The sequence below is a fragment of the Exophiala mesophila genome (assembly GCF_000836275.1).
Source record: "Exophiala mesophila strain CBS 40295 unplaced genomic scaffold supercont1.2, whole genome shotgun sequence".
NCBI classification, from domain to species: domain Eukaryota; kingdom Fungi; phylum Ascomycota; class Eurotiomycetes; order Chaetothyriales; family Herpotrichiellaceae; genus Exophiala; species Exophiala mesophila.
This window is the reverse complement of record NW_015622505.1, coordinates 2,834,396-2,849,013: the sequence shown is the minus strand read 5'-3', so window position 1 is coordinate 2,849,013 and position 14,618 is coordinate 2,834,396. Positions and strand designations below refer to the sequence as shown.

The 14,618-nt window shown below is 50.7% G+C and overlaps 3 protein-coding genes across 4 annotated transcripts; all 3 read left to right on the top strand.

Annotated features, from left to right (window-relative positions):
- The first annotated feature begins 1,529 nt into the window (after positions 1 to 1,529).
- Positions 1,530 to 4,400, top strand: PV10_02825. Of its 2 annotated transcripts, XM_016367196.1 has the most exons (3): positions 1,530 to 1,581; positions 1,636 to 2,701; positions 2,755 to 4,400. In XM_016367196.1, the coding sequence occupies exons 1-3, from the start codon at positions 1,533 to 1,535 to the stop codon at positions 3,206 to 3,208; spliced, it is 1,569 nt and encodes a 522-aa protein (XP_016226714.1). In that variant the 5' UTR covers positions 1,530 to 1,532; the 3' UTR covers positions 3,209 to 4,400. The 2 variants fall into 2 exon arrangements, with proteins under 2 accessions (XP_016226714.1, XP_016226715.1); XM_016367197.1 differs by having other exon boundaries at positions 1,530 to 2,701.
- Positions 4,401 to 8,334: 3,934 nt separating this feature from the next.
- On the top strand, positions 8,335 to 11,948 carry PV10_02824 (uncharacterized protein). Its single transcript, XM_016367195.1, has 4 exons — positions 8,335 to 9,055; positions 9,179 to 9,538; positions 9,596 to 10,124; positions 10,175 to 11,948. The coding sequence occupies exons 3-4, from the start codon at positions 9,634 to 9,636 to the stop codon at positions 11,049 to 11,051; spliced, it is 1,368 nt and encodes a 455-aa protein (XP_016226713.1). The 5' UTR covers positions 8,335 to 9,055; positions 9,179 to 9,538; positions 9,596 to 9,633; the 3' UTR covers positions 11,052 to 11,948.
- Positions 11,949 to 12,435: 487 nt separating this feature from the next.
- On the top strand, positions 12,436 to 14,613 carry PV10_02823 (uncharacterized protein; the record flags this gene model as incomplete). Its single annotated transcript, XM_016367194.1, has 1 exon — positions 12,436 to 14,613. One exon carries the CDS (start codon positions 12,436 to 12,438, stop codon positions 14,611 to 14,613), a length of 2,178 nt encoding a protein of 725 aa, XP_016226712.1.
- Positions 14,614 to 14,618: the final 5 nt, after the last annotated feature.

The following is a 14,618-nucleotide window of genomic DNA, read 5'->3' as shown; positions in this document are numbered from 1 at the left end:
CGACAATCACCGCCAACTGCCAACCGGACGCAGAGAATTCTAGGCCTGCCGCAGCGGGCGAGGGCGAAATTCCCACTAGATACCTAGGTAGGTAGCCACAGAAGCCCACCCATTTCTTATTTCTTGCATAACATAAGCCCACTCGCCCAGCGAACCACCGCCCGAGGGGCCCAGAAGCCCAACAGCCCATAACATTGGACACCCCTACGTCTCTCACGCTCCCCCTCAACCCTTGCCTCACCAACTACTAAACAAACCCATGATTTATTGGTTCAGCTCTCAAATGCAATCCTGATGACCATCAACGCACACAGGCTGCGGCTGAGGCATCTCCCTTCATTGAGTGTTCCCATAATCTCCTCGGACAAGGTACCCGCCGTCGAGGTTCTTGGACCATTGAAAAACAGAAGAAATGTTACCGGCCCGTCCGCGGCATTGCATCAATAATCTGGCACGGCCTATATGGTCGACGTCATCGTCCGTGTTCGGGTAGTCCGAGGTAGACAAAAAACCCCTCTGAGATTCTCCATGGCATGACAATTGAAAGCGACTGTGCCTCCTACCTAGCCTGACCTTCCAATTAAGGACGAGACATTACTCAGGGATAATTAAACACCTAGCTAGCAAAGTATCTAGGTATTTTGCCATCTAGTCACTCTTAAATTACACATAGTCCTTGATTTCTCGAGATATGCGTATCATTATTGCCACATGCTTGTCCAGAAATTCTGATAGGCAACCACATGTCTAGAGGGTGATGTGCAGGAGTTTAGGGCCAATCAGCGTCTCGGCATAATTAGCCATGTGTCCAGGTGCTTCCAGCTCTCGGCGAGACCTTGGACCTTGGTTTTTACGTGGGGCAAAAGTCTCTCTGCCTCAGTCTTGCACGCCTGGCCAACTAGAGAACCATACGCAGAGCCTCAATCCCTCATCCTTTTCCATTCTACTCATCCAAACCCCTTCGTTTGTAATTCTATTTACAGTATGGCTGAGTATCATATGACACAGAACGTGTGTGTCGATCGACACATCCGCAACATCTTGGATCTGACGGAGCAAGGCCCCGAACTTGTGTAATTGCAGGGATATCCTCAGCCTTCACAAGCCCCGAGGCTGAGCGATACTCCTGTACAACCAAACCATCGGTTCTGTAATACATTCGACCTGCCATCTTGCATGATGTGCAAATCATGTACTACGCAATGAGTACTCCTTCCGTTTAGTAGTCTATTTGCGTTGTACCACCGTAGCATCAGCAATATCAGACAAACGGGAGCCATATGAAAAACCTCTGACTTAGTAATAAAAGCGCTTCGTGAGTTTTCACTTCGCCTTAGTCAAGATGCCATATCACGTGATATAAGTCCGCCTGATCACAGCTCGCGTCGCGCACTCTGGGAGTTTCGCGTTATTATTTTGTCAACCTCAACTAATGCGATTATTGCGACTCCGTTATGGCAACTATCAACTCCTACCTTCCCGCCCTCATTTCGCTTCAATAGTGTTTTCGGGCTTGTAAAGGTTGTCGCATTATGGCTCGGCGTCCGCGCCTCGCAGCGCAGGCTGCTGCTGCTTCTATGCGTAAGATTGCACATGGACAGATCACCCTTCAACAAATCCTCTAATTGACTCTAGGCACTCCAATTCCCAATATTTCCGACAACGAAGATGAAGTCATGCCCGACGCCCCACCGACTGAGGCCGCAACACCACAAGAGGATGAAGACACCGAGCAGAATGACGCCGATGACGATGACGACAACGAGGAAAACGAAGTCGAAGATGAAGATGCGCCAACCCCATCACGAAGCTCTATACCTGTCTCTCGTTCAGCGACTCCTCGACGGCGAGGGCGTGGAGGTGGCCTAGGTTCTCGAGGTGGGCGAAGACGTTTGGGTCGTCCGCCCAAAAACAGACCCCCAGTAGCGTCCGAGGACGAAGCCAACGATGTGACCGAGACGAGTACTCCTAAAAGAAGAGGCGGTTTCCGTGGTCATCGCGGAGGCAGATGGGCCAAGTACAAAACAGGTTCCACGAGAAATTCCCATGCTCCACTCGACGCGGATGGTAACCCAATGACCATCGTCAATGACGAAGTAGAACTTGAAGACGATCCAGAGGGGGAACAAAAAGTCGACAAAGACGGCCAACTGCTGGAAGGTAGAGAGTACCGCGTGCGCACTTTTACAATCTTGGGACGAGACGACAGACTGTACATGTTGTCGACAGAACCAGCACGTTGCATTGGTTTCCGCGATTCCTACCTCTTCTTCCAGAAACACAAGCATCTGTACAAAATCATCATAGACGACGATGAGAAAAGAGACTTGATCGAACGCGATCTGATCCCTCACTCATACAAAGGTCGCGCCATCGGAGTGGTTACGGCGAGATCTGTGTTTCGCGAATTCGGCGCCAAGATCGTGATTGGCGGGAAAAAAGTACTTGACGACTACTATGCTCAAAAAGCCCGAGACCAAGGGGATGTCGAAGGCGAAATTGCTGTGCCAGAGGATCGCCTTCCTGGTCTAGGAGAACCGTACAACCGCAATCAGTATGTGGCTTGGCACGGAGCCAGCGCAGTGTATCACACAAATCTGCCCAGCGTTCCTGTTTTGAATGCAAAGGTGCAGGAAGCCAAGCGACGCAAGATCGTCATAACAAGTGACAACTGGATGTTGGAACATGCTCGAGAAGCAAGGTGAGTCAACGAAGTGATTTGGGAATTGAATAATTGCTAATTTTGATATCCAGCCGTTTCAACTCCTCTTTGGCGACGACTCGGACAGGAAACCTCGAGGGCGTCTACGACATACACACCAATCTCATGCAATGGCCAGCTCATACACAGCCAACTCATGCCCGGTGGGAGGTGGTGGTCGATAGCAAGCCACGAATCCCTAACTCTGATGATATTCCAACTAAGCTTCCTGCACTGGATCCAGTATATGGACGCAACTTTTGCATCCACGACGTATGTCTCGAGTCCGCGCCCGAATCTGCCCTGGGAAAGCCAGGAGCGGAGGCTGCTGACAATACCCTATCATCTATCCCTGCCGATATACTCGAGGAGCTCTCTCCAGAACAATTGGCTTCATTTCAGGAAGCTTGGGCTCGAGAAGCAAACTGGCGCAGCAAGTGGCGGACAGAACGCTTTGACGGTCTCAGGGCATATATTCCTGCTTCGGTAGAGTGGTTCCCGAAATGATCTTGTCCTGCTTCGCCATCGAGGTGTCTATGATATGGACTTGATGGCGCCCATCACTCTTACTTCACATACACATTGGCCGTCAGCATGGATTTCATTCTCGAGAGCTACTGAGTTGCTCAAGATGCCTGGTTCCGGATCGTCACACGGCTGCAATCAACAGACTGTTGGCCTCTGGTCCCTACGACCCCTAAGCTCGACGGTATGATTTCCTGGAGCCTTCGAGGCTCACTACGGTACAAACCACTCCAGAATCTACGGACCAAGGACCAAAAAGCCGAGGCGTATGGAGATCGAATGTCATCATTCCCCACACTATCCATGACCACCACAAGTCTATACCCTGTCCAATATCGGGCAGGTAGACTTTCCATTCGGAATGAGCACATCCGGCTTTCGCCTACCCCGGGGTATGTCTCCTCCAGCAAGACATGGTATATCCATCACGAGCAGTATGAAGGACCTCGGCTTGAGAAATTGCAAAGTACGTACGGCACATCCACGAAGACATGCAAAGCTATGGTCCAAACAGGCTGCTGCTTGGAGCACCAGTAGTAGAACGACGACAAGCACCTTGACCATGCAGCACATACGGATATGATTCGCACCGGGTGCGGGTGACAGTGACGAGCCACACAAAGTTTTGGAGAGTTCCAATACCTTGATGGTTCAACAGCATGGCTGGACCCGGTCCTCGGCGCGAAGGAGGAGAACTTTGACATACCTCCAACATCATTGGCTCGGATGGGATTCAAGTACTCCGTAGGGTCGATAATCGTGTGCTAAAAACTTGTAACAAAGTAGACCTTTTGTTGCTTGTTGAACGGCCCGCCAATTACTACTACTGGTGTTTGTTGCTAAACTTTTCTCGTTGCTTTCTGGATGCATCTGTGCGAGCGAGCAGGTAGTCAGTTCCGTAGCACCGCTGACCACGTTGAATTTTTTCATTCCCTGTGGGAACCCCACCGCTCATCTCTTCCCCATATTGGATGGATGGATGGATTATCTTTGTTGGCTCGGACTGGACTCGACGAAATGACCCAACAGCAAGCACCATAATTTGCTTCTCTTCCTTCCCTTCCCTTCCCTTCCCTTCCCTCCTCCCCGCTTAATTCTCGAAAACGGGCAAAGGTCTAGCATCCACCGGGAAACCCAACCCCAGAGATTGGAAATCAATCAACTACTCCGTAGTTGATTTTGTTATTGCTGGATTCCGATGCTCCGATATAGAATTGCGTCTTCTTCGTAAATGTGGTCCTTTTCAGGGTCACGGTCTCACAACTACTCCGTACATCTTTATCCTAGCTTCCTTGGCCTACTCCTCCTACAGGATTTCTCCTAGCCACGGAGATATGTACTGTTGGAATCTAGATATCGAGAGAACATGCGAGTATGCATAACAACTACTGCGCTGGCTTGGTCTCGACTTGCCATGTGGGACGAAGGCCCTCAACGGCGCATGACCAATAGACTTTGCCAGAGGTACGTACCTGCTAGCAGCAAAGAGGTAGATACTCCGCACTACCACGTACAGTACTCCGTAGGTAGACACCCTAGGTACCTAGCTACACACTGACTACCCTGTTACCCCTCGTGCCCCTACATCTTAGGCCTCTTTCTCCCTCCTTAACATGCTAAACCTGCATGTACGCGCAACCCGCCCCCCGGCCCATGGCCGTGGCCATGTGCCCAACGCGCTACCTTACCCACGTTGATGTACATACTGTCTCCGTACATATCTCATGAACGAATCGCCATGCATTCCAATGAGCAAAGAGCTCCATAACTCCAGAATCAATAATGGTCATTGAAAACTCGCTTGTTCATGTCCACTACGGAGTACGTACTTGCGGGATCCGGGCTCCATACCTACGGCTAGGTGCTGTCAGGAAGGATTTGCAATATCATTTCGACCAGTCTCGTACCCTTTTGACTTTCATCACCTGCAGTAACTTTGACGTTGGTTTCACCCTTGGTTTTGTTGGATAACCTAGGGTACTAACCCTTACGCACTAAGTAGTGACGCGCACCATTTGTGACGGGGAGACCTACTTGAGACACGGCTTGTGGTTCTGGAGTGGTATTTGGATTATGTACCTAGGTACATACATAGCCACCTAAGGTAGGTAGGTACTAGGTGAAATACCAAAGTAGGTAACCACGATTTCGTTGAAGCGGTGACGAAAGTCTGGTCGGGTTTGTAGGAAAGGTACATAGCCTTCCCCTCCATCGGCCCCCGCTCCTTTCCCCCAAATCGGAGTTCAATCGGGGCCAAAAGACAAGTAAAGAATTGGCTGCGGTCAGGGTCACTCACATGCACAACTGACTACCTACTTTAGGTACGTACTAATAAGTACCTACTGTATTGCTATAATATATTGGACCTTCAGGTATCACGCAGGTGCTACCTACCTAGGAAACAAAAGCCACCCATAGCACCTACTATTACCAGCACTGCTTAGCTCGATCTCACTCACGTTAGGTCTCATAGGCTGTTGTCAGCAACTACATCATAGTTATTATTACTCCCGGGCATACCGCCTCATTGCATTTATTAGCTAATACTTTGATGGAAGCCTTCTGCGCCCGAGACGAGTGTTCGTTGCTATATTTGTCCCCTGTATGCCTTGAGAACTCAAGACGTGGCCACACATGTCCTGATGACGATCGTTGGTCGTTCATCGGGAGCCGTGGTCTCTTCTCATTGGATTCTACCTGTAATGGTTGGATAATTTGTTCACTCTCCGTACGCACGACACGGCATGTTAGGCTTGTAAAAGAAAAGGGGGGCGATGGCCGGGACAGTGGGGGCGTCATGGATGCCATGCGGATACTGATGGATGGACACCACGGGGCACGGACGCAGTGGTCGTGCACGCACTTTAATCAACGGGCACAAATTTACTACTCCCAGCTCCAGTCTGTCCAGGCATTGAATTGAATTATCCGGCTGGTGGGGGTGGTGCTACTTGGACGGCTAGAAATATCTCATCTTGGGGACACCTAGGTAGGTGTTGCCGATGAGAGGCAAAATGTAGGTGGCACAAACAGTGCACATTAGGCAGTTTGAACAGCTGAGGTAACAACAGTAAACTACCTGCGAAGGAATTCGCCGACTAGCGGCCAAGCAAGCCAATGGAAGGACACACTCTACAATGATTGCAACCTGTAGAACTGTGATGTCTGCGTGACCATCTGCCCACCGATCATGTGCAATCATACGAATTGGAGCCTAGAGGTGGCGGCAAGCTACGATGCACCAAGGTCGTGAGTGATGATTCGACTCAACTCGTCTTTCTTTAGGAGGCAGAGCAGAAGTATGGATCCCCTGCGCACGGTGTGAAGAGGGAACTGCAGTCTGCAGGTGGATGGAGTCATACCATCTCTGTCTTCTGTCTTGGGGTCTTGGATTGATGTGACATGCCCTAATGGAATTTGCGTCAACGGCGCTTGAGGGGTTTGAGAACTTCCAGGCGATAGGACGTATGGGTTAGTCAGACCTGTGTCGTTATGAAGCCCGCCCGTAGCGAGTACGATATTAGATACACCTCATAGTAAGCAAGATGCCGTAGATCGCCTTCTGGCTTGACATCATTGCTGTATGTTGCGTATGTAATACATCACGTAGAGTTATGTATGGCCTTATAATGCAAGATCCGGATCGACGACGCAGAGCACAACTGTCATGATGGCGTGGTAGGAGGCGAATTATGGCAAATCATGTCTTGGAGCCACGGAGTCTTTAGGCTGCGAAGCCCAGAACTGGAAACTCTCGTCACCAATTTCTCAGCACCTCGAACGACAGGAATGATCCCAACTTTAGGGCTCAGGGCGACTCAATTTAGTGGAATGCCAAGCTTGTCGTCGGCCGGACCGGAGGGCATTGCAAACTTCTGGATTGGTTGAATTTTCGTTGAACCACTGAACCTGTCGGTCGGTGCAGAATTAACCACCCAGGCACCAAGACACCCAGGGTCGCCAGTCCATATAGGTACGCGCCATTAATTATTGATGCATAAAGTAGGAGGCGAGGTAATAATAACCCTTATTATCATCGTCTTAGGCGCCATTCGCTGCAGCTTGCAGTCCTCTAGTACTTGCGTCAAATTCTATGTTCACGTGCATCTCGTAGAGGGACCTGATCCTATGCATAGTGGGTAAAATTTTCAGTGTCGATGACATATGCGCTAGGTGGATATGGCCCTGGGTTATGCCGCCCTTCGGAAGAGTAAGACCCTGAACTTCAACCTCCATTGAAGCCAAGTGGCTCAGTTTTGCCCTGGAGAGTCGATCCAAGTTCACCTGAAATGTCCTGCCACTTCAGTCTGCCCGCCACTGAAGTTTCTGCCTCGTAGCCACTACTGTCCTTCTTATTGTGCAAGCTTTTATGTAGAGGCAATTAAACCCATATGGTCTACCTATGTACGGCCTCTTCAAGCTTCCATCCTGTTGAGCCGGGACCGCGAATCGTGCCCAAGAAGGCTTTCGAGAGAGCGAGGTGGCCACTGTGCCTTCTCTACCTCTTTCAGTACGCTTTTGCTGCACGACGCCCCTCGTCCACTGCATGCGCATCCATTTCCACAATTCCCCGATACCAAGGCGCGAGCCAGTGAAACGGCCAATGCCAATTGGACCCTAGCGGGTGGCACTGGCAGTTGGGCTGGCTTTCCCACCCCGAAGGGTCAGACAGCCTACAGGCTCAGCCAACAAGGCCACTCGTCCTGTTCGCTGGGTAATGGCGCTGATCCACCCTGCACCCAGCAAGCCAGGTCCCCTGTCTTGCCTGTCAAGCCATTTCGCGCCTTCGCCTCCGCCTTAGGCCGGTTTGGGTTGACGGGTTCATCATCACTCCCTATTCTGCCCTTGTAGCCTGGACCTAACCACTCTGCCAGTGCTAGACCCTTTCACCGCGCCCACCCACACCCACACCCGCTGACGCTTCAATTCCCACTCACTACTGCTACTACTGGCTGCAGAGACTCGGGTTGTGAGCAAACCCAGACCATCATCGACCAGTGACCACCGTTTGTTACCACGCTGCCATGCCTCTGCCCACTGCCCACCCACTCGCTCGCCTTCCTCCCTCAACCCAACTTTTTCACTCCCAGTCACCCAGTGCTAGGTAACGGTCACCCGCGGCCGAAAGACTTGTCATAGTGCTAATACTATTCACTCCTTCAACTTTCCCTTTCAACCTCTTCCTGTCTTGTCTTCTCATCATTCCTACCTCACTTCCCTCTCCCCTCCCATCCAAATCTCCTCTCTCAATCCATCTTTGCATTTGTTCATCCTCATCATTGACCTCAAGTCGGATATCGTTGGTGTCAGCCACAGCTGCTGTTCTCGGCGCTGTCGCAGCTTTCTGCACCCAGCCTACAGGTGGTAATTTCGGGCCCGAACCCACTCCTGCCTCCCAAGTGACGACTCCTTGCGGTCAGCATTGATTGCCACAATTTCCCACCGCACTACCGTCGCCAGGCTACCGAATTCGCCTCGCTTCGCCATAACATTTCACCCCCCGTCGCCCAGGCACCGTTGGTGGCCAATTTGGTTTCACTTCCACCCAAGGTCCACATACACTTGCGCGGCACGAGCACCCTCAATTCTTCTCGACTTGTCGTGCTGTGTGCTGTAGCCTCCTTCTTTTCAAGGCTCCAGGCTATTCTTGGTGGCTGTCTTATCAAAATCGCCTTTTGACCAGGTTGCTAGAACGCCTCCCGGGACCCTTTCGGCTCCAACGTTATCACCACAAAATATCGTCGTCCGCGATTTCACGCATTCCACCAAACGCGACCTCACCGTTTCTCTTTGCTCAAGAGTCAGTGCGCTTCTAGGTGACACTGTTTGGTACGTTGGCTCCCGTCTGAGTAGTCTGCCGTTCGCAAACACGCAGCAGCCGTGTCTATGACCTGAACATTCCCTGACTACCAGCCTTTTCCTTCATCACATTCTAAGTCATATTCTCTGCAGGCTTCCTTCGGACCACCGTGCCCAAGATTCCAGACCTTGAACAGCAAACCACGACAACCAGGTTCTGCACCTGACGAGCTTTTCACTAAGTCTCGTCGACCCATCATTTTACTGAGGAATTGTCTTACCTAAACATTTCGTCTCGACCTTTTATTCATCACGTCACATCGCTTCCAAAAATCAACCGCTCTCACCAACGCCACTAAACTTGTATACCTGTCCAACGATCTCAACTGTCGGAACTATTGTTTGACAGTCTCAAACCATACACCCTATGCTTGGGAATTGAGATTTGCTTTAAGATCAGCTACAGCTCGGCTTCAGAGCCTCTGGCCTGAGCCGCTGACAGCGGAAGCAGAGGTACGATCTTACAATCTTCAAGCCTTGTTTTTGGACGCTTCTGACTGATTTGTACAGAGCTGTGTGCTGTCTGCTCTGTCCACCTCCGACCAAACATGCCTTCTTACCACAGCTGGGGCCCAAATGGCCAACATTCTCGACTTCCTCTGACCCCGCCAGAATATGCACCCTACCTCACTCCCATGAGCGCTACATCTGACCAAGGGTATTATCAATCTCAGAATTACAACCCCCGGCGATCTTTGTCGACACGCGAGTACAATGACAGATATCATCAGCCAACCGGGTATGCTGCCCAGCAGCCGTTGACATCCCACATGTCAAGATATGGCCAAGGTCGTCTATCTCAAGAATATCCATACAATCGACCATACTCTGCTACAACTCAATACCAGTTCGGCGCTGTCACTGCCCCCATTCTACCGCCCATCCGTGTCAACGAGCCTATGGATTTCACCAACCAATTCTCCGCGCCTCTCGTTGATCCCAAACCAAAGGAAGAGAAGCCAACCGGTGGAGTTGCTCAGCATCTAGATTACGACATGGACCTGATGTCTAGCTTTGTTGCCGAGATGTCACAGAAACTGTAAGTTGACACTTCTGACCACCTTCAGTACATTTGCTAACCTCTCTCAGCGTCTCGCCAGAAACTGTTCCCACTCCTCAGTTTCGGAAGTACGTATCGCAGATACTGTCATCTACTCGCCTCCCTAGCTCGACCATAATGTTGGGCTTGTTCTACCTGGCCTCCAGGATGAAGCAGCTCAATGAAAGTGGACAAGCGAGTCCATCGTCTGGGACCGTCTACCGGATGTTGACCACCGCTCTGCTACTGGGCAGCAAGTTCCTCGACGACAACACCTTCCAGAACCGATCGTGGGCCGAAGTGAGCAGCATTCCTGTACATGAGCTCAACTCAATGGAATTGATTTGGCTTACTGCATTCGACTGGGAGATTCACGGCATGATGTACGACGAAGAGGAAGGCTTCTTCATGTGGATTGAGCACTGGCGTGCATATGAAGACAAGGCCAAGGCCAAACTTGCTAAGGTCAAGGAAATGCACAAATTGGCTCCTATCGAGACCAGTGTCCGACGCAGCCATTCCGTCACTCATCAACCACTGATGATGTCCCCCGAAGGACCTATTCCTCCCCAGTACCAACAAGGCTCTCAATACGATACTCGCTGGGTCAGGCCTTATATTTCAGAGTACTCGCCCGAATCTGCGCCACACAGCGGGCCCTCGACCCCAGACTACTACCCTCCATCGTGGTCTTTGAACGCCTCGGGTCCAGTATATGGTCGGCAACCGTTCCAGTCAAACACGCCGTCAGCGTACTCGACTCAGCGTACCCATGTTCCAACATATACCCCGAGTTACCACTACCCCAACAGTCTCACACCCACGTCCTGGATGACACATGGACCGAACTGCAATTGTTCCCTGCATGCTAAACAGGATTACTACTTCAGCCACACCGGCTATCCCATGCAGACCGTTGTGGGTTGAGCGTTCTTAACGTTCCAGCGTTTCAGCGACTTTTAAAATCAGCCCAAAAGTTACTGAGTGGCGTCTTATTTTTCAATGGTGTCCTTGACCATTACGAAGCACTTGATGTGCACTACCAGCAGACATTGAACGTGACATTGTGCCTGGCTCCAGATCCAGGCTGTCACCAGCACATGAAAACGACTAGGAGCTTGTCTAATGGCGGTATTATCTTTACGACTTTTTATGATGTGCACTTTTCAGTCTCTCGCTTTTCAGCATTTACACAGCGATAAACCTTTTCCATGATAGAGTGGTTTCTCTTTCATCACATTATTCACGATGGGTGGCTGGCGCGGTCACGGAGCGGTCACCGGAGGGAAAAGTCCGAAAAAAGTTTTGCGACAGCAGAAAATTTCAGTCGGTTGGAGTTAGGGCAATGGCAGTCGGTCAGGTCAGGTTACGGATTTTCGCAACATCTTGGTTTCTTCCACACTTTGCTTTGCTTTACGGACCTTGCTTTCGCTGGATGTTGGCAATGATGGCGGGTGGGGCTTTTCATTGTCAGCGTTTATGCAGCGGTGACGCAGCCCATGCGGCTTCTCCTGTCAAGCAACGGTCGTGTTTTCCAATTCTGTAATTAACTATTCTATGATGAACGTGGTGGTGGCGACGAAGTCAGACGGTGGCAGTGGCGCGGGTATCTTGGCTGATCGGGCAGAAGTGTCATGATACAGATCAAGATTGGAGCAGGCGACTGATTGCAGTCTGGATTCACGTCTTTTCTTTGTTGCAGACCTTGACTGAGGATGGACGAGGTTAATGATTCGGATGGGATCCTTATACCCCTGATAGATCTAGCGATGCTTCACCTTCGCTGTGTCTCTTTTAGAGCAATACTAACAAAAGACCACAATATTTGTTCTTGAATGTTTGTGCACTTGTAGTCTATGTGAATCAATCTGCATTGGAGGGAGTCATATTATCTGATTTCGTCGCAAGGTCGATCTGTGGTGTGGTGAACACTCGTTAAATCTGAAGTGTCAGACAGTGATTTTTGAGAGTTCTTTAACAAAACCATGCAGCAACCACACGAGGTCTTCGGCACTAACTAACAACATGTGATCTGTCTGACAATTTTATCTCCCACATTTTTCAACGGGCACTGTGTGATCCCCCACTCCATCTTGGGCCGTTGAAGTGTCCAAGACACACGAGCTTGACGACACACCATTTCGACCAACCAAGAATTAAGGGTTTGGTTGAACCTGACTTTATGTTAACAAAGTCGACGCCAGGGTCCTACCGTCGCCATCTCATCTGAGAGAACTGAGCGCTGTCGAAACTCCCAGAATGTGAATCAGGTAATTCATATCCAACGTCATTGATCTACCTCGTTCCCGACATGGCGGGCAAAAAGAAAGCAAAATCTGCCGAGCACAAAGCACAAAAAGCAGCGAAGCAATCCAAAAAGACGGCCAAGGGCGAAAAGAAAACCAAAGCCAAAGTTGCAGCAGTAAACGACGACTCCGACGCCGACGATGTCGATCTCGATGCCGTTCTCGCCGCATATGCCGAGGAGCAAGCCAAATTTCTCAAAATCACTGAAACAGCGTGTGGACCTCCATCAGCCCGATCATCTAGTACATTAGTGGCATCTCCCTCAAACCGGAACGAACTATTCATCTTTGGCGGGGAATATCACGACGGAAGCAGCGCTTCCTTCTACAACGACCTATTTGTCTACCAGATCGACAAAGGCGAATGGCGCCAGGTCGTCTCGGGAAACACACCTCTCCCCCGAAGTGGCCATGCCTGCTGTCGTGGAGGCAACACTGGAGGCATCTACATCTGCGGTGGCGAATTCTCGTCGCCCAAACAGAATCAATTCTACCATTACCACGATTTCTGGCATCTTGATCCAGATACCCGAGAATGGACCAAGATCGAACCTAAGGGGAAAGGCAAGAATCCGCCTGCGCGGAGCGGACACCGTATGACTTACTTCAAGAACTACATCATCCTGTTTGGCGGCTTTCAAGACACCTCGCAGCAGACAAAGTATCTCAACGACACGTGGATCTTTGACTGTAAGGAGAATGTCTGGCATGAGATGAAATTAGCTCCTGCGGCGCAGAAACCCGACCCCAGGTCGTCATTCAGTCTCTTACCTCACGAATCCGGTGCAGTTCTTTGCGGTGGCTACTCCAGAGTCAAAGCCACCGCCAACACAAACAAGCAAGGAAAAGGCGGTGCCGCGGCGGCGGGGGCAGCCGTCCGAAATATCCTCAAACCCATGGTCCACCAAGACACATGGTTCCTTCGAATCAACATCCCACCTCCAGAATCTCCATCCGGAACTCCCCCCACCATTCGATGGGAACGACGCAAACGACCCGCCAACACACCCAACCCTCCACGAGCAGGTGCAACCATGGCCTACCATAAAGGACGAGGAGTCATGTTCGGAGGCGTGCACGACGTAGAAGACAGCGAGGAAGGAATCGACAGCGAATTCTTCAACGAACTCTACATCTGGAATATCGACCGCAATCGATTCTTCCCCTTGACACTCCGTCGACCTAAACAAGGTGCTGCTGGTGGAGGAGGAGCCGGAGGAGGAAGTAAGAAGCAAAGTCAAGCTGGTGGTCGCGCACGTGATCGTGGAAAAGCCGATGAAGAGGAATTACTTCGTAACCTCGCGGCTCTACAGACAAAAGGATCGATTTCTGCGGCGGATGAGATTCAACTCGATCGAGATGCTGGTGATGAACAACGGCAGGTTGAAGAGGATGAACCCTCGAAGCGGGAATTAATCGTTCGGTTTGAAATGCCACACAATCGATTTAATGCGCAATTGACAGTTCAAGACGATGTTCTGTACATCTATGGCGGGACATTGGAAAAGAGAGATATTGAAATCACGTTTACGGATCTATACAGCATTGATCTGGGCAAACTTGACGGCGTTCGAGAACAATTCTACATCGAACCTATCAATTGGAATGTGACTACTACGCAAGATAGTGATGAGGAAATGGACGACGATGATGACGATGACGATGACGACGACGAAGATGAGGATAACAGTGATGAAGACATGGACGAAAAAGATGCAATCAACAGCGACAAAATGTACGTTGATACACCGCCGTCGTCAGTCGCCGGTTCTACTACGGCTGCTGCCGGAGCTTCCGCCATGGTGGTGGAAACCGAACCCGAAACAAGTGCAAAACAAGACTCACGACCATTCCCACGAGCATTTGAATCATTACGTGAATTCTACGCACGTACATCAGAAGATTGGCAACGCTTGGTAATGGAGACTCCCATTGCAGCTCGGTCTGGTGGTGTGGGTTTGAGTTCGGGGGCTGATCAGTCGGTCAAGGAGATTCGAAAAATGGCGTTTGATATGGCGGAGGAGAGATGGTGGGATTGTCGCGAGGAGGTCAGGGTTCTCGAAGATGAGCAGGAGGCCGCGGGGATTGGTGAGGTGGTTAATATGGCGGATCGAGGTGAAGCTGCAGGCGGTGCTGGTACTGCTGGTGGTGGTGGTGGTGGTGGTGGTGGGAGGAGACGGTGATGTTG